Below are 19090 nucleotides of genomic sequence, written 5' to 3' on the forward strand. Positions count from 1 at the left end.
GCTACCACTCAGAAAAAACAAGACTTGCATTTAATATAGCATCTCTTACACCCGCAGGGCACCCCAAAGTACTTTACAGCCATGGAGGTATTTTTTGGAGTGTTCCCACTGTTGTAATGTAAGAAACGTGACAATCAATTTACATACGGCAAACTCTTACAAAGAGCCGCGTGACAGTGAGCAGGTAATCTGTTCTGCTGATGCTGATTTGAGGGACAGAATAGGACCTTGGAATTCTTTACATCCTGAGGGTGGCTATTTTTAAACATTGTGTTTGCCGAACCAAGAAATCTGCCGACCTTGTGAGCCCGAGCTTGGGACGAAAATCCCGACCAACAAGCTAACCGTGACTTCCTAGTAACAGCCAAGTTTCAACATACTGGAGGGCAAAAAACACAGACAAACAGTGTTCTATGGGCATAACATGCACTACTTTTACAAATCGGTTCACAATGCTCGAGCATGCACAACATGCAAACACCCACATGCAGACTGACTTATGTAACGATGGCTGCTTACCCCCTTAGGCAGACCATGGATGAGAGATGCAGTCTCTGTTGTGGTGCTTAGTACCTAATGAGTGCATCAAGGAGAGATTTGCATGTTAGGTCACACAAAGAAGCCATTCTTTAGGGTTATACAGCAGTCAACTAGGTTAATGAATGGAATTCATTCGGGGCGTAGGTGAAGGAGCGGGGCAGTGAAAGGAGAGCATACATTAAACGCAGTGGTGACAGCGTGCATGCAATTGTGGGGAGGAATGCACCTTCTCTGGATGGTTACACCTTCTGTCTTGTTATTGAACAATAAGGCAAGCAGTACAAAAAATAAAAATCTTTCAATACGTATAATATCACTATTATTTTCATTCGTGGGACATGGGCGTCACTGGCTGGCCAGCATTTATTGCCCATCCCTAGTTGCCCTTGGAGAATCAACCACATTGCTGTGGCTTTGGGGTCAAATGCAGGCCAGACCGGGTAAGGGCAGTGGATTTCCTTCCCTAAAGGACGTTAATGAACCAGATGAGTTTTTCCGACAGTTGACAATGGTTCCACGGTAGATTCATAATTCCAGGTTTTATTTTCTTGAACACAAATTCCACCATTTGCTGTGACAGGATGCGAATCTGGGTCCCCAGAACATTAGTTGAGTTTCTGGATTAATAATCTAGCGATAATACCATAAGCCATTGCCTCCCTTAAATGTAAATATAATCAGGATTATAACTTTAGTTGAAGCTACTTTAAATCAGTTTCTTTGGACTGAAATGTGAATGACAGCTTGAAAACCAATTCTGAATGTGTTGCAAACCAGCCCGGGATCAATTAGACCATAGAGGTCTCACTCAAGTGGGGGGGTCATGAACAAGGCAGATTTCTGGTTGCCTCAATTATAGAATCCATAGAACCCTTACAGTGCAGAAGGAAGCCATTCAGCCCATCGAGTCTGCACCGACCACAATCCCACCCAGGCCCTATCCCCATAACTTCATGCATTTACCCCAGCTAGTCCCTCTAACCCCAAGGGGCAATTTACCAAGCCATCTAACCTGCACATCTTTGGACTATGGGGGGGAAACTGGAGCACCCAGAGGAAGCCCACTTAGACACAGGGAAAATGTGCAGACTCCACACAGACAGCGACGCAAGCCGGGAATCGAACCCTTGTCCCTGGCGCTGTGAGACAGCAGTGCTGACCACTGTGCCACCCAAACTAATAAATAAGAACATAAGAAATAGGAGCAGGAGTAGGCCATCTGGCCCTTCGAGCCTGCCCCGCCATTCAATAAGATCATGGCTGATCTGTCGTGGCTCAGTTCCACTTTCCCGCCCTCTCCCCATAACCCTTAATCCCCTCTCTTATCAAAAACCCATCAACCCGCTTCTTAAAAATATTTAGCGAGGCAGCCTCCACCACTTCAACGGGCAGAGAATTCCAGAGATTCACCACCCTTTGAGTGAAGAAGTTCCTCCTCAACTCCGTTCTGAACTGCCCCCCCTTTATCTTGAGGCTGTGCCCCCTAGTCCTACTGTCTTTTTTGAGCGGGAAGAGTCTTTCCACCTCTATCCTATCCATCCCATTCATCATCTTATACGTCTCAATGAGATCTCCCCTCATTCTTCTAAACTCTAACGAGTACAAGCCTAGTTTATTCAGCCTCTCCTCATAGCTCAACCCCCTCAACTCCGGTATCAGCCTAGTAAACCTCCTCTGCACTCCCTCCAAGGCCAAAATATCCTTGCGCAGGTGCGGCGCCCAAAACTGCACACAGTACTCCAGCTGCGGCCTCACCAATGCCCTATACAGCTGCAGCAAGACCTCCCTACTTTTATATTCAATCCCCCTCGCTATGAAGGCCAGCATCCCATTCGCCTTCCTGACCACCTGCTGCACCTGCAGGCTGGGTTTTTGCGACTCATGCACAAGGACCCCGAGGTCCCTCTGCACCGTCGCCTGCTGCAGTTTTTCGCCACGTAAGTAATAGTCCTTCCTACCATTCTTCCTACCAAAGTGGACCACCTCACACTTGCCAACATTAAATTCCATTTGCCATTTCCTGGCCCATTCACCCAGCCTATCTAGATCCTTCTGCAGACTCTCCACACCCTCCGCACAATTTGCCTTTCCCCCAATCTTGGTGTCATCAGCAAATTTCGACACCCTACACTCGGTTCCCTCCTCCAGATCATCTATATAAATGGTAAATAGCTGAGGCCCCAGCACCGACCCCTGGGGCACCCCACTAGTCACCAACCGCCAATCCGAATAGCACCCATTGACCCCCACTCTCTGCCTCCTATTTGACAACCAATCCTCTATCCACGCTAACACCCTACCCCCAACTCCATGTCCTCTGACCTTCTGCAGTAACCTCTTGTGAGGTACCTTATCAAACGCCTTCTGAAAATCCAGAAAGACCACATCCACCGGCTCTGCTCTATCTAAATATAACCTAATTTACTGTCATGTCTATGCATTGTAGACAAATTACATGTCCATTATATACACAAGTCCAGCAGCAGAACCCACATATCTGCATGGGTTTCCTCTGGATGCTCCAGTTTCCTCCCACAATCTAAAAGGCGTGCTGGTTAGATGCATTGGCCAGGCTAAATTCTCCCTCAGGTGTACCCAAACAGCCGGCTGGACTATGGGATTTTCACAATACCTTCATTGCAGTGTTAATGTAAGCCTACTTGTGACACTAATAAATGAGCTTTGAGCTTTAAACTTTAAAACATGCTGCTGGATCGATGCACATAGAGTTCTGAGGAACAACACTGGTGTCCCCACATCAGAATCATTCAAATGGACATGTTGGCAGTGATGTTTACAGAGGCTACCTCTGGATATTGTTAAAATTGAATGGGGCAAGGCACTAAATGTTTGGATGATTTCATGGGCGGATGATTTCATGGGCATGATCTCTTGTTGGGTAGGTTAAGTTATAAAAAGCACCCCTGGATTAATTCAGTCCCATACTGGTCAGCAGTAACTTCACTGCAGTGTTACTGTAAACCTACTCGTGACACTAATAAATAAAAGTCAACAACTTGCTTTCAAGTCGGCAACAACATGGGTCAAACAGAAGAACACAAAGGGAGAAGTTAGTACTCAACACAAAGGGTTAGTAGAACAAGGAAAACATTGTGACAAGTGGCTGTTGACATTCCAACATAACTCGAGTTGGATAAGCAACTGAGAGTAAGGGCTGGAAAATGAAATTAAACAAGAAAAGCTCCAGCCACTGTTCTGGCCACAGTGGTGTCCACTATTTACTGTAACATCTTTAATTCTATTTCAGTTATCAGAGATAATCAGAGGTTGCTTTCTTGTTCCTCTCTGAACCAATGGTTTCTCCAATTCCAAAAGTGGATCCCATGGATATTCTTCACGAATGCAGATAAAAGTCTGCAATTTCCTACTGTCATTTTAATGCAGCAAATGACTAACAGCTATCATCAAAGTCACTGATGGGTCATAACACGTTGGCAACCAGTCAGGCTCCATTCACCAGCAGACTTCAGGGATGAATGAGTCCCAAAATTCTGCAAGAAGGGCTACTTACTAAAAGCCAACTTGCATTTATATCATAGAATCCTGCAGAGGAGGCCATTTGGCCCATCGAGGCTGCACCGACCACAATCCTACCCAGTCCCTATCCCCATAACTCTGTGCGTTTACCGTTGCTAGTCCCCATGACACTAAGGGGCAATTTAGCATGGCCAATCCGCTTAAAATTGCACATCTTTGGACCGTGGGAGGAAACCGAGCACCTGGAGGAGACTCACACAGACACGGGGAGAATATGCAAACCACACAGACAATGACCCAAGCCGGGAATCTAAGCCGGGTCCCTGGCACTGTGAGGCAGCAGTGCTAACTGCTGTGCCACCATGCTGCCCTTTAACATAGTAACACTGTCCCAAAGTGCTTTGCAGAAATATTAGCTGCCAATGGTTGACACTCAAGCCACAAAGTGCTGAGAACAGGTGACCATAAACTTGATCAAAGAGGTAGGTTTGAAGGAGCTATTATCTTTACATGTGTTCTTACATCATGGGATTGGTTCACATTTATTACCCATCCCTAATTGCGCTTAGGTGGTGAGCCAGCTTCTTGAATGCTGCAGTCCATGTTGAGTAGATACACCTGCAGTGCTGTTAGGGAGTGAGTTCCAGGACTTCCCCAGTGAAGGAATGGCAATATAGTTGCAAGTTAGGATGGCATGCGACTTGGAGGCGAACCTCCAGGAAGTGGTTTTCCCATTCAGCTGCTACCCTTGTCCTTCTGGGTTTGGGAGGTGCTGTTGGAGGAACCTTGATGAATTGCTGTGATGCATCTTGTGGATGATACACACTGCTGCTACTGTGTGTCACTGGTGGAGACAGCAAATGTTTTAAGATAGTGAACTGGGCACCAGTCAAACAAACTGCTTTGTCCTGGATGCTGTCAAGCTTCTTGAGTGCTATTAGAGCTGCACACATTCAGACAAATGGACAGAATTCCATCACATTCAAGGACTTGTGCATTTTTGATGGGTGGACAGGGTTTGGGGAGTTAGGTGGTGAGTTACTCAGCCTCTGACCTAATCTTTCAGCTACAGTATTTATATGGCTAGTCCAATTCGGTTTCTGGTCATTGGTAACCCCCAGCACGTTGATAGTGGAGGATTCAGCGATGGTAATACCTTTGAGAGTGTTGAGGGGAGATGATTAGATTCTCTTATTGGATATGGTCATGAACGACACTTGCCTGTTGCAAATGTTACTAATCACAAATCAGTCAAGGCTAAATATTGTGCATGTCTTGCTGCATGTGGACATGGGCTGCTAAGGTATCTCAGGAGTTGTGAATGATGCTGAACATAATGCAATCAGCAAATATCCCCCACTTGTGACCTTAAGATGGAAGGAAGTTCATTAACTGAACAGCTGATGGTTGGATCTCAGACATTACCCTGAGGAATGTATGCAGCAATGTCTTGTCAACGAGAGGATTGATCTTTCACAACCATCTTCCTTTGTGCCAGGTATGACTCCAAAAAGTAGGGAGTTTTCCCCTTGAATCCCATTTACTCCAATTTTGCTCGGGCTCCTTGATGCTACACTCGGTCAAATGCTGCCTTGATGCCAATTTCACCTCGAGTCCAATGCTTTTGACACATTTGGGCTGTGAGTTCAGGAACCAAGTGGTCATGGCAGAACCTAAACTGAGTGTCAGTGTGCAGGTTATTTGCTGATTAAGAATCATTTGATAACACTGTTGACGATATTTTCTCTTCCTTTGCTGATGATTGAGTGCAGACTGCTGGGGCAGTAAGTGGCCAGGTTGGATTTGTCCTGCTTTTTCTGTACAGAACATACCTGGAAAATTTCCCGCATTGCTAGAGTGGTGCCTGTGTTGCAGCTGTACTGGAACAGCTTGGCTACAGATGAAGCAAGTTTTGGAGGACAAGTCTTCAGAACTATTGCCAGAATATTGTCAGAGCTAATTGCCTCTGTAGTACCCAGTGCCTTCATATCTTGATATCACATGAAGTGAATCAAATTGGTTGAAGACTGACATCTGTGATGCTGAGGACCTCAGCAGGAGGCCAAGATGAATCATCCTTTTGGCCCCTCTGGCTGAAGATTATTGTAAAATGGTTCAGCGTTGTCTTTTGCACTGATGTGCTAGGCTCTTCCATCATTGATGATGGGGATATTTGTGAATCCCCCTTCACTGAGTTGTTTAATTACCCATTGTTACTCATCACTGAATAAAAAGGATCAAGGGATATGAGGGAAGGGAGGGATCAGGATATTGATTTCGATCAGCAATGATCAAAATGAATGGCAGAGCAGGTTCGAAGGCCGAATGGCCTACTCCTATTTCGAGTTTCTATATTTCTATGGATGTGGCAGGACCACAGAGCTGAAATCTGATCCATTTGTTGTAGGATCCCTTAGCTCTGTCTATCACATACCGCTTGCATTGTTCAGTAAGCAAGTAGTCCCCTGCTGTAGCTTCCCCAGGTTGACACCCGATTTTTAGGCACACTTGGTGCTGGTCCTGGCATGCCCTCCTGTACTCCATTGAACAGCGTTGGTACTCAGGGGAGAGTGGGGGCTATGCTGGGCCACGACGCTATAGATTGTGGCTGAATACCATTCTGCTGCTGTTGAGGCCCACAATACCTCATGGATGCCCAGTTTTGAGCTGCCGAATCTTTACAACCTTAAATGGAATAGAGTTGGTGAGGTTTTGGGGATGAAACTGCAGTGCTTTGGGCTCAAGGAACTGAGGTCACCAGCGAGAAGAAGAAATTCAGGAGAACGCAAGATGCCAGAATTGGAGGCATGCCGACATCTTGCGGTTGTTGGGCTTGAGGAAGTCATAAAGAGGAACAAGGCCGTGGAAGAATTTAGAGTTAAAGTTTATTTATTAGCGTCAAGTAGGCCTACATTAATGCCACAATGGAAATCCACTTGTCCCCACATCCCGGCACCTGTTCAGGTATATCGAGGGAGAATTTAGCACAGCCAATGCACCTAACCAGCACACTTCTTGGACCGAGAGGGGAAACTGGGGCACCTGGAGGAAACCCATGCAGACATGGGGAGAACATGCAACAAGATGAGAATTTAAAATCAAGGGGGGGATTTTTAAAAAAAAACAGAATAGCTAATTATTACAACACCCCAGACCAGATTTTCCACAATCCCTTCCTGGCAACAACGAAGATCACCTTCAATGGGTCGCTTTCCAGGATCATATCCCTACCTATTATAACATTTAATATAATAATGGTTTTGGAACGGTGTTGCTAAATTTCAAACAAGCTAAACTTTGAGCACTAGGCTTTCAGACTGGCTTCATTTTTAATGCTGTTATGAGTTATTTAATAATGGGTTAAAATGATCATTAGAATAACGCTGGCTTCAGTGTCTAGTTTTGAAAGTCATGGGCAAGTCACGTTGCTTTGGTGTTGGGGTGTAATTGATTTCTGAAGGGCAATCCACCTACCTTTCCTTTTCTTAAGCAGATTAGTTTTGCTGGCGAGGCACAATGCCATTGTCATTTCCCTCTGAAAGAAGTATATTATCCCTTGGAATTTGCTGATGGTAATATGATCAGGGTTCCTCATCTCTGGAATGCACAACTCCTAGCACACTGGTTAAAAGCTGTGCGCTGCATCTGTGTTGCCTTCAAACACTACATTCCAACCTAGAATTGCTGCAAAAATCTGTGTCAGCCACGCATGGAAACATAGCCTGCGGCAGCCACCCAGCTGACATCTGCACATTTCACAGTTATCTGATCCCCGTCCTCCGCTGAAAACAGGACACACTCTGAGGCATTTCTGTTTCTTCAGCTTCTTCCAGCAAATTAGTTCAAAAAGCTTCCTAACTCCTGGCCAGGGCCTCCGCCAAAGAAATCGGTGTAACTGAAGGAACTGCTGTTCTTTTTTTAAAAAAGGACACTAACACTCTGGCTTTCACAGAGTGTTTTGTAAGACCGTAAGCCATAGGAACAGAATTAGACCACTCGGCCCATCGAGTCTGCTCCAACATTCAGCCATGGCTGATATTTTTCTTATCCCCATTCTCCTGCATTTTCCCCATAACCCCTGATCCCCTTATTAATCAAGGGCCCATCTACCTCTGTCTTAAAGACACTCAGTGACCTGGTCTCCACAGCCTTCTGCGGCAGAGAGTTCCACAGATTTCAATACTCTCCGGCTGAAGAAATTCCTCCTCATCTGTTTTAAAGGATCGTCCCCTTTACCCTGAGGTTGTGCCCTCTGGTTCTAGTTTTTCCTACTAGTGGAACATCCTCATCCACTCTATCCAGGCCTCACAGTATCCTGTAAGTTTCAATAAGATCCCCCCCTCATCCTTATGAGGCTCTTCAACCCCATTTCAAGTTTGTAAAACTGAGTTGGTTTAAAAATGAAACATAAAAAATAGTATTCCAGTGATGTGTCCTGATCCTTAGGAGGCTGACATGATTACTCATTCACTGCAGCACTCACCAATTCTTAGACTTGCTCTAGCAAGTTCAGATCGAACTACTGAAAGAACACATTCATGTACCACACACAAGGGGAAGGAGGAATATAGGCCATAAAGCCTCATTGACATTCAGTTTGGGTTCCACGAGAGTCACTCAGCTCCTGACCTCATTACAACCCTGGTTCCAGAACGGACAAAAGAGCTGAACTTCAGAGGTGAGGTGACAGTGACAGTCCTTTACATCAAGGCAGCATTTGACCGAGTGTGGCATCAAGAAGCTCCAGCAAAACTGGAATCAGTAGAAATCAGAGGGAAAACTCTCCACTGGTGTAATGGTACCTGGCACAAAGGGCAATGATTGGAGGTCAGTCATCTCAGTTCCAGGACATCATTACAGGAGTCCGTCAAGGTTGTGTCCTAGGCCCAACCATCTTCAGCTGTTTCATAAATGATCTTCGTTCTGGTATAAGATCAGAAGTGGGATCGTTCACTGTTGATTGCATAATGTTCAGCACCATTCGCGACTCCTCATGTATGGAAACAGTCTGTGCCCAAATGCAGCAACACCTGGACAATATCCAGGCTTGGGCTGCCAAGAGGCAAGTAACATTCACGCCACACAAAAGTGTCAGGCAATGATCATCTCCAACGAGAGCTCCAAGAATCTAACCATTGCTCCTTGACGTTCAAGGGTGCTGCCATCACTGAATTCCCCACTATCAAAATCCTGGGATTACCACTGACCAGAAATACAATTGGACTAGCTACATAAATACTGTGGCTGCAAGAGTAGATCAGAGGTTAAGAATGCTGTAGGGAGTAACTCACCCCCTGACTCCCTAAAGCCTGTCCACCATCAACAAGGCACAAATCAGGGGTGTGATGGAATACTATCCTACTTGCCTGAATGGTTGCAGCTCCAGCAACACTCAAGAAACTGACCAGGACAAAGCGGCCCACTTGATTGTTTGTGGAATGGGAGCCAATGAAGGACTGAGCCTTTTTTTTAAACTAAGTGACAACTCAGGTAGGGGGAATTGGTGTGCTGCTTACCAGCTCTATTTTTCCTGCCACCTCACTGGAAACACGGTTAAAAAATGTAGGAAGTGGGCCCCATAGCATTATACTGATGGGATAGTATCTGACTGAGGCCGCTCTGCCCGCAACCTTGGCCTTCAAGAGATCGGGGCCCCGATCCAACAAAAAATGGAAATGATAACAAGGACCCCCACTTCATGGAAATGGACACACACACACACACACACACACACACCTTTGAATGGTGCAACACTCTGGCAAGGAGGTGTTCCTTGTTTCATTGTGAATTTTCTGGCTGCACTCGCCCCAAAACCGGAAAATCCCGCCCGAGGTCAATGGACCTCTGCATGGTTCCCCAACCCCCCACCTGCTACGATTCCTGTGGTAGGTAGGTAGGTAGGAAGGTAAAACTCTCCCCTTTATGTTTTTCTCAAGAAGCAGTTATATATAGCACTTGGTGCGAAGGGGATCAAAGGATGTTGGGGGGGGGGGGAGAGGGGGATCAGGATATTGATTGGATGAGCAGCCATGATTGTGATGAATGGTGGGCGGAGCAGGCTCATTGGGCTGAATGGCCTCCTCCTGCTCCTATTTTTCTATGTTTCTACATCAGTATTATGCACAGGATGAGCAACAGGATGTGGTTTGGAGCTGCAACCTTCCAACATCAGCCAAATCACTGTGGAAAATGAAAGAAACACACTTGAGGGAGGGTTGGGGCCAGTCTCCCTGACGTGGAGGCACATCTACCGGAAGTACACATTATACATAGACAGTTCAGGGTAGCCTTGACAAAGGGTGCAGGGTGGCTCCTTGCTCTCTTTGCTCCATTTAGAGTAGCCAAGAAAAAAAAAGTGTGGAAAATGGGGAGAAAATAACTTTCCCTCAGTAGTAATAATAATAGAATGCATTAGAAGGATCAGAGCATAAAAAACTAGTATGCTGAACAAAAATTATTGCCTCTTCTCCCATTGTCCAATCTGCCTCACTCGTGGAAAACACTGGTCAGCGTACTGGAAATCTCAGGAAGGATGTCTGGCCTTGGAAAGGATCCAGAGAAAGTTCACAAGAATGAACCTTGGAATGAAGAGCTAGTCATTAGAGAAACAGTTGAGGACTCTGTACTCATTGGAGTTTAAAAGGAGAGGGGGGATCTTATTGAAACTTACAGGATACTGCCAGGCCTGGACAATGTTGAAGATCCTTTAAAACAGGAGATGAGAAGGAATTTCTTTAGCTAGAAAGTGATGAATCAGTAGAGCTCTTTACCACAGAGGGCTGTGGATGCCAGGTCATTGACCGCCTTTAAGACAGATAGGTTCTTGATTAATAAGGGGATCAGGGGTTATGGGGAAAAGGCAAGAGAATGGGGATGAGAAAGAAAAACAACCACGATTGAATGGCAGATCAGACTAGATGGGCTGAGTGGCCTAATTCTGCTCCTATGTCTTATGGTCTTATTAAATATAAAAGGTTGTAGCCCTCTCTCCATTATCACGCTTAAGTAACATTTTGCATGGTGGCACAGTGGTTAGCGCAGCTGTCTCACTGCGCCAGAGACCCGGATTTAATTCTGGCCTCGGTCACTGTCTGTGTGGATTTGCTTGTCCTCCCCCTATTTATGTGAGTTTCCTTCCATTCCAAAGCTGTGCAGGTTAGGTGGATTGGGCCGTGCTAAATTGCCCCTCAGAGTCCATGGATATGCATGTTAAATGGATTAACCATGAGGTTACAGGGATAGGGCAGGGGAGAGGGCCTGTGTAAGTCACTCTGTCAGAGAGTTGATGCAGATTCAATGGATTGAATTGCCTCTTCTGCGCTGTAGGGATTCACCGATTCTAAAAAAAAAATTACCTCCTCTCTCTCACGCAGAGGAACTCACAAGTGACAAACCACTCGAGAGACGGTAGTGGTATTCTAACCTCCGATCTGATTCATGCTCTACTGGAGCTCATTGGGAAATGTGCCACTTTTTTGGAGTTTAAACTACGCTGTTCCTTTTCCACTATTAAAATCTTCCTCCTTTCACAGAACCCAGCAGTCAGGCCTTTTAAAACCCAAGCAATTAACTCGCAACAGCATGGCTGCTAGAAGCCAATGCATATAATGCAACACTTTATGAGACCGGATTTTGCCTGACTAAAAGGATTTCTTGTTTTCTGTGCACTCACCCCCTCTCCAAAATTTGCTTCTGAGTTATGAGAATGACTCAGATACGCAGACCTGTGTTTGATTTTGCTCCCATCCGTTGTACAGCGACACTATAATGTGTGCACACACACTCTCAGCAGCATTGCCTCGTCTGTGTCTGGAGTTTCCAAGTATTTAAGACTAGCTCCCAAGGCGCTGCTGAGAGCAAAGCAATCAAGCCATTAAAGGAAAGAAAAATGTACTTCATTGTTCTCAAAATAAACAGTGCTGGTCGTGAGAAAGAGGACAGTTAAGAATCATCCAATCAGGTCAAAGGGCAGCTCGCTTTTCAACGGACACAGGAAGGTGGTGCGTTGGGGGATGGATGTCATGAATCTCTTCTCACGCACAATGGCCGCTCCACAACGTGAGCTTGTTGCCATATCAGCAGATGGGATTCACTTGGTCATCCTCTTCCGCACTCGAAGGGCTTTTCGAAAGCGTGAAATAGCTTGGTGTATCAGTGGGTGGGATGAATGGACGTGACCAACGGGGGAAGGGGATTGTGGCGCAGTTGGAGGTCAGAAGTCACGCAATTGAACCTCTTAAGAGAACATCCAGCCAGAGTTGGCGACCCTAACACTCATGCAATGCTGATGTTGTTATTTATGGAAGGGGATCTCATACAGACTTATAAAATTCTAACAGGATGAAACAGGGTAGATGCAGGGAGGATGTTCCCAATGGTGGGAGAGTCCGGAACCAGGGGTCACAATCAGGATTCAGGGCAGGCCATTTAGGATGGAGATGAGGAGACATTTCCCTACCCACAGAGTGGTGAGCCTGTGGAATTCATTACCACAGGAAGTAGTTGATGCCGAAACATTGGATGTATTCAAGAGGCGGCTGGATATAGCACTCAGGGCAAATGGGATCAATGGGGAGGAAGCAGGATTAGGCTATTGAGTTGGGTGATCAGGCATGATTGTAAATGAAATGTGGAGTAGGCTCAAAGGACTGAATGGCCTCCAATTGCTCCTATCTTCGACGTCTCTATGTTTATTCCAGGAACGATGGCCGGAATTCACTGGCCATTCACACCCCACTGCCACTGCAAGCGAGGATAGAGAATTTGGAACTCAGCCAAATCTCCATTCACCACAATGGGACCAGAGAATCCCGCTGGCATGAACAGTCAGAGAACTCTGGCTGATGTAACAATTTTCTTTTAGCTGATCCCCAACACAAGTTGCGAAGATACAGCTGGAGGTCTCATCATGTACCTGGGAAATACAGACAGCTGTCAGAATTTGCCTGGGCTCCCCAGCTCCAGAAACTACCTGAACTGTCCAGAGATAAAATACTGTGGGTGCGAAATTCTGTTCTGCAAAAGACTATGAGGTGATAACCACAGAAGCAAAACTGCTGGGGGATTTTTATCAGCCCGAGAGCGACTAAACTCCAATGATGGATTCAAAAGTAAATTCTTACACTCAAATATGAAGTGGAAAATTGTGCAAAAAATTGCTTTCAAATGACCGAGGGACCAGTTAACATTTCATAGAATCACAGAAGCCCCACAGCACAGAAGGAGGCCATTTGGCCCACTGAGCCTATACAGACAACAGCACCACACAGGCCTCACCTCCGCAGCCCCATGCATTTGCCCTACTAACACTCGCCCGCAGCGCGAAGGGTCGATTTAGCATGGCCAAACTACATAACGTGAGCATCTTTGGAGCGTAGGAGGAAACTGCAGCACCCAGAGGAAACCCATGCAGACACAGGGGGAACCTGTAACTCTGAACATCCTTCCAATGTGCCAAGTCAAACAAAACCCCATCCTCCAATTTAGTGAAAGAAGGAGCACAGCTGTATAACTTCTAAGAAGTCTCACAACACCAGGTTTAAAGTTCAACAAGTTTATTTGGAATCACAAGCTTTCGGAGCGCTGCTCCTTCATCAGATGAGCGGAGGTAGGTTCGCAAACACGGCAAATGTAGGCAAAGACACAATTATAAATAATTACAAATTGGAATGTGAAGAATGGTTGGAATGCATTCCAATCTGTAATTGTCTTGCAATCCTGTCCCTGCCTACATGTGCCGTGTTTGTGAATCTACCTGTCCGCTCGCCTGATGAAGGAGCAATGCTCCTAAAGCTTGTGATTCCAAACAAACCTTTTTAATCTGTAACCTGGTGTTGTGAGACTTCTTACTGTCCAACGCCGGCATCATGTGTAACCTTTAAACACTGCTGACAAGCAGCTGAAACAGATCCCTGTAACAATTTACTTGTATTAAAAACAAGAGCAAATTTTCTTCCTTAAATAGTCTGACCACAGCTTTATCTGCACTCATAGCAATGGAATGGAATTTAGAATGTTTGGCAGTCTTGATATTGCCATCAGGACCAGGAAACTAGTACTCATTTTAAAAAAGAAACACAAAAATAAAAATGTGGTTTATCCCCTAATCTCTGCTTCCACAGAGGCACTGTAATGGGTGACCATTAACCAACGTGTGATCATTAGGAGCGTTGGCAGCCTTGCCAATCCTCCAGGATTAATTCCTGGAGGTGTCAGGACACTGCAGTGAGCAACTCAAGAGAAAAACCATGGAAACGTTTAAAAAAAGTGTGCGTTTTTGAACACTTTCATTTACTGCTTTTAAAAATATTGGAATTGGCAGCTCGTGTGATTTTATGACAAGCTAAAATAAAACAACAAAAATAATTCCAGGATCTTTTAAAATTTGCTTATAATCTTGATCCCTCTCTTCCTGGGCCAGTTGCTCCAAGCTAAGTCTGTACCGGGACACACTCAATGCCCATCCTCACTGGATGAGGTGAGGGAGGTTAGAGTTTAAAAATCGCACAAATCCCAAATAGAGTTCTTAGACAGTACCGGGGAAGCATCTGGATGGTATTTCTCACTCAATTCTCACGATTAACTTCCACCTTTCTGCTGCTTGTTTCACGTTAGCATCCGATTTCAGAGTCCGTTTGCCCTGAGATGGGTAGCACAGTGGTTAGCACTGCTGCCTCACAGCGCCAGGAACCCGAGTTCGATTCCAGGCTTGGGTCACTGTCTGTGCAGAGCCTGCACATTCTCCCTGTGTTTGCATGGGTTTCGTCCGGGTGCTCCGGTTTCCTCCCACAGTCCAAAGACGTGTGGCTTAGATGGATTGGCCATGATAAATTATCCCTTAGTGCCAGGGGGATTAGCTAGGGTACATGCACGGGGTTATGGGTTTTTGGGGTTGGACACAGAGAGGACATGTCCCCTTTTCTTTCATCTCACATCCAACCCTGGTAAATGCATGGGGTCAGGGCCTTGATGGAAATGTGGTCGGTGCAGCCTCGATGGGCCAAATGGCCTTCTGCAGCAATGTAGGGATTCTATGAGTCTGAATCCAGGAGTGAGGAGGCATAAAATGAGGGGGAAGTTCTGTCAGAGTTGTCGATTGGCAGAATGCCACTGGTTCATCGAATCGTAGAACCCTACACCAGTGTAGAAGGAGGCCACTCAGCCCATCAAGTCTGCACTGACAACAATCCCACCCAGGGCCTATCCCCATAACCCCACATACTTACCTCTCTAATCCCTCTAACCTACGCATCCATGCTTATCCGGGAGTGAGTCTTGAGGGAGAGTCGAGGGCTTCCAGTGACAGAAACAAAACTAAAGCTGAACAGTCAAGTATTAGATGTCTATAGAAGTATCTAAAGGGGAAAACATCACTCCTTCACAGGAAAGCTACATTTTCAATAATACTGGTACAACATTTTTTTCATTAATTCTTGTCAGTCGTCCTGAGTAATCTATGAAGCTCGTTTCCACAGCCTGCCAACATTTCATACTGGTCATATCATCCAAAACATTTTATAGCACAACACTTGATAAAAAAGGACACAAAGGTAAATAATCAAAAAGGACCAAAAAAATTCTAAGAATACACAGTAATCAGGAACTGTATAGAGAAAATGACAAGTTATGATATTTCGGATTTGTATACTTCTGGCCCGCTGTTCATCAGATTAGGTTAATGCAGCCAGAAGAGAAATTGCTGGAAAATCTCAGCAGGTCTGGCAGCATCCGTAAGGAGAGAAAACAGCTGACGTTTCGAGTCCAGATGACCCTTTGTCCAAGCTAGGTTAATGCATCCTTCACTTTGAGCACTTATCTCAGCCATTAATATTCTTTCAGCACTGCCGCTCCGCAAAAGTTTTAACATACATAGAGATACAAGTTGGTCAAGAAAAACTGGATTTACCTCTGGATTGCCGGGAATTTCACAGTCTCTGTTCCCAACGGAAGAGTCGTAGTAATTAGGCTCATTGTCTTCACCTACAACATAATGGACAACATGAGTTCCTTCTGCCGGCACAAACAATCCTTAGAAATCTCAGCAACATTTTATGAAGCAAGTGATCTTTTCAAAACATCACCCAGCGTCTTATTTCAGGATGTTCAGGCAAAAACAACATTTCACAACTAAATATTGGACGTGGCTCTTTCAAACACTGTGGGACAAGAACATTGATGCGGAAAGCGGCACGTGGGCATGACACTCGATTGCTAGATCCCAAGTTTAAGCAACATGCTTCACTTAATCGAACACATCTTTATCTCTCCAGCCTTGATGATGGGCTGAAATCGGGTGGGAAGAGTGGAAGCCTTCCCTATTCAAACTGGATAAGCTGTGCAAAAAAACTATTCATGAATTCCTGATTATTCAATCAGTGGGTAGCCTGGGGAGATTTACATGAGCCAAACTATCTGGAGAATGACCTATTTGGAGCAAAGTTCAGCTGTTGCAGGCTAAGATAGGAAGGGTGATCACCACCACTCAAAACACTTCTGCAGCTGACTATGATGTGCCCTGGCCAGTGTTCAATGTGCTATAGATTGTCAGAACAACCTTAATCCAGTACCCCAGTCACTGCCCAAATGTTGACTCCATGACTCTCACTGTCGGAGTCCGGAAGGTTCTGCGGATCATTAAAAAGAGTGGGAGGGACTCCTGCTCCCATTAAAAACAAATCCTAATTTACGAGCAGAGGGAAGAGAGCAGAGCTTGACTCCCAGCAGGGAAATCTAAACTTAGTAAGGCCTTTTTGATCTTAGTGTCGGGTTCAAAAGAACCCCCGAGGGCCTTAATCCGCAATGTCTGAGTAAGGAATTGATGGAGTAGATGAAAAAGCTCTTGGAGAAAATAAAATCTGTTGTGTCATGATTTTAATTTTAATCTCTCTTCCTTAAACATGAAAAAAAGGACAGGCTTTAACTGTCATTAAGACTTTAAAGAACAACCTCTGCTGGACCAATTTGATTGACAGGAATTTGATGTAGTTTAGAAAAAGAATCGCCACCTGGTCATGTACTTTCAAGATGAGTTTGTTGTTGTTGCCCCAAGGTCTATTATTATGTCATTTTGATTGCTAGTCTGAGTTTTAAAATTTCAATTAGCTTAGCAAAGGGTTCCAACTTGACTTTTTGATTGACATCAAGAGACTAGTGAAGGATTAGTTTTCCTTGCTGCGTAGTCTGAATGAAGTTTGTTTTTATAGGAGATTAACCACTTGAGGAGATTTTAAAACTTTGCATTCATTTCTTGCCCGGGTGTGTTTGTGTGTGTGTCCCAGACTACTAAGCGTTTATGAGTGAGCATGGGATTAAATAGTCAGAAGTTATTGTTTGATGTCACCCTGAGGTTTGTTCATGGTCGATGCTGGGCGAGTGGTTCTGGAGCTGGCATGGTGGTACAAGGGGTGAGTGTTGGCATGGAAGGTGGGTATGGGGCATGGGGACATGAGTTGTCATTTCAGGATGTAGCCATTCATTGGAACGGAGGTGGAAAGGGGCCATGAGGGGGTATGGTGGGTGGATGAGGGCATGGAGGGGTGAGAGGGCCCAAAAAGCATCCAAAACAACTGGAATGAAGTCCCAGGGAATCTAGGAGGATCCTCTGATCAGCTGCCTCAGCACTTGCCCATCCCTGTGGCTCCTCAACTCCTCAACTTCTGGGGTCAGCAGGCCAGACTCAATACTGCCCCCTCTTGCCCTGGAGTGAAATTTAGATCAAGCTGGGACCTTTAAACCAAGGTGTATCTGCTGAGTGGGGAGAATTGTTGACTTGACCTATCCTCCTCAGTATCAAAAATCATGACTTTACGAAGACATTGACTGGAACAGGAACAGCACATGGCATTTCAGATGAATTCACTTCCTCTATAGATTCTTGCGCAATGCTGATAATTATGGCGTTTCAGCTTAATTACTGAGGAGTACCACAAAACGCGATGACACTGACACAACATCAAGAATAACACGGGAAAGATCAACTAGCACAACTTCCAACCACTTGCACATTGGTATGACACTTGAAAATGAGACACAACAGGACACAAAATGCACAAAGCATTGGCAGAAAGATTTATTATACCTGGCGATTCCACTGCGGTGCCAGTGATAACAGCAATATCTTTAAGGAAGAAAATATTAGGTTTAGGGACAAGGGAAAGCAAGAACAACTTGAATCCATTAAGGTAAAATAACGCTTTGTTGAAATGATACATCAACTAGCAGCTTAACAAAGTTTCATTCTCAGAACTAGTAACCACAGCCAAGTCCTTGCATGTTTGGAGGTTTGTTCTTGAAGTTTGAATGACACACTAGCCTCCCATCCAGTGACTCTGTCTACATTTCCCACTGCCCAGGCAAAGTAGCCAGTATAATTAAGACCCCACGCACCCCGGACATTTTCCCAACCGAAGGTGGAAGAGACAAAGATATAAAAGTCTGAGGTCACATGCCAACCAACTCAAGAACAGCTTCTTCCCTGCTGCCATCAGACTTTTGAATGGATCTACATCGCATTAAGTTGATCTTTCTCTAACCTTAGCTAAGACTGTAACTTTACATTCTGCACTCTCTCCTTTCCTCCTCTGTGTCTGTATAGCATGCAAGCAATACTTTTCACTGTTTACTAATACATGCGACAATAATAAATCAAATTAAATGTCCATTTTTTTTATTCATTTGGTGGGACATGGGCATCGTTGGCTGGCCAGCATTTATTGTCCATCCCTAGTTGCCTAGGGGCAGCTGAGAGTCAACCACATTGCTGTGGCTCTGGAGTCACATGTAGGCCAGATCAGGTAAGGACAGCAGATTTCCTTCCCTAAAGGGCATCAACGAACCAGATGGATTTTTCCCAACAATCAATGATGGTTTCACATTTACGAGCAGATCCTTAATTCCAGACATGTTTTATTGGATTCAAATTTCATCATCTGCCATGGCAGGATTCAAACTGGGGTCCCCAGAACATTAACTGAGCTTTTCAATTAATGGTGCAATGATAATATCACTAGGCTATTGCCTCTTCAGTTGTCACTGAAGTGGCCACTCATCTGAA

The 19090-nt window shown here is 45.1% G+C and overlaps 1 protein-coding gene across 7 annotated transcripts in view; it reads right to left on the reverse strand.

Moving 5' to 3' along the window:
* The window catches only part of ano5a (anoctamin 5a), a 163032-nt gene that overhangs the window by 95225 nt on the left and 48717 nt on the right, over window positions 1–19090 (reverse strand). For 2 of the 7 annotated variants that reach the window (XM_080189904.1, XM_080189902.1), the window contains exons 2-4: window positions 18116–18154; window positions 15944–16017; window positions 520–573 (exon numbers count right to left, since the gene is read on the reverse strand). In XM_080189904.1, coding sequence (XP_080046030.1) covers window positions 520–573; window positions 15944–16017; window positions 18116–18154 — 167 coding nt within the window. Of the gene's footprint in view, window positions 1–519; window positions 574–15943; window positions 16018–18115; window positions 18155–19090 lie in introns of those variants that run through there. The other 5 variants (XM_080189906.1, XM_080189905.1, XM_080189903.1 and 2 more) reach the window with 4 other exon arrangements.

Source organism: Carcharhinus amblyrhynchos, chromosome 6 (genome assembly GCF_965287045.1).
Source record: "Carcharhinus amblyrhynchos chromosome 6, sCarAmb.v2.hapA, whole genome shotgun sequence".
Lineage (NCBI taxonomy): Eukaryota > Metazoa > Chordata > Chondrichthyes > Carcharhiniformes > Carcharhinidae > Carcharhinus > Carcharhinus amblyrhynchos.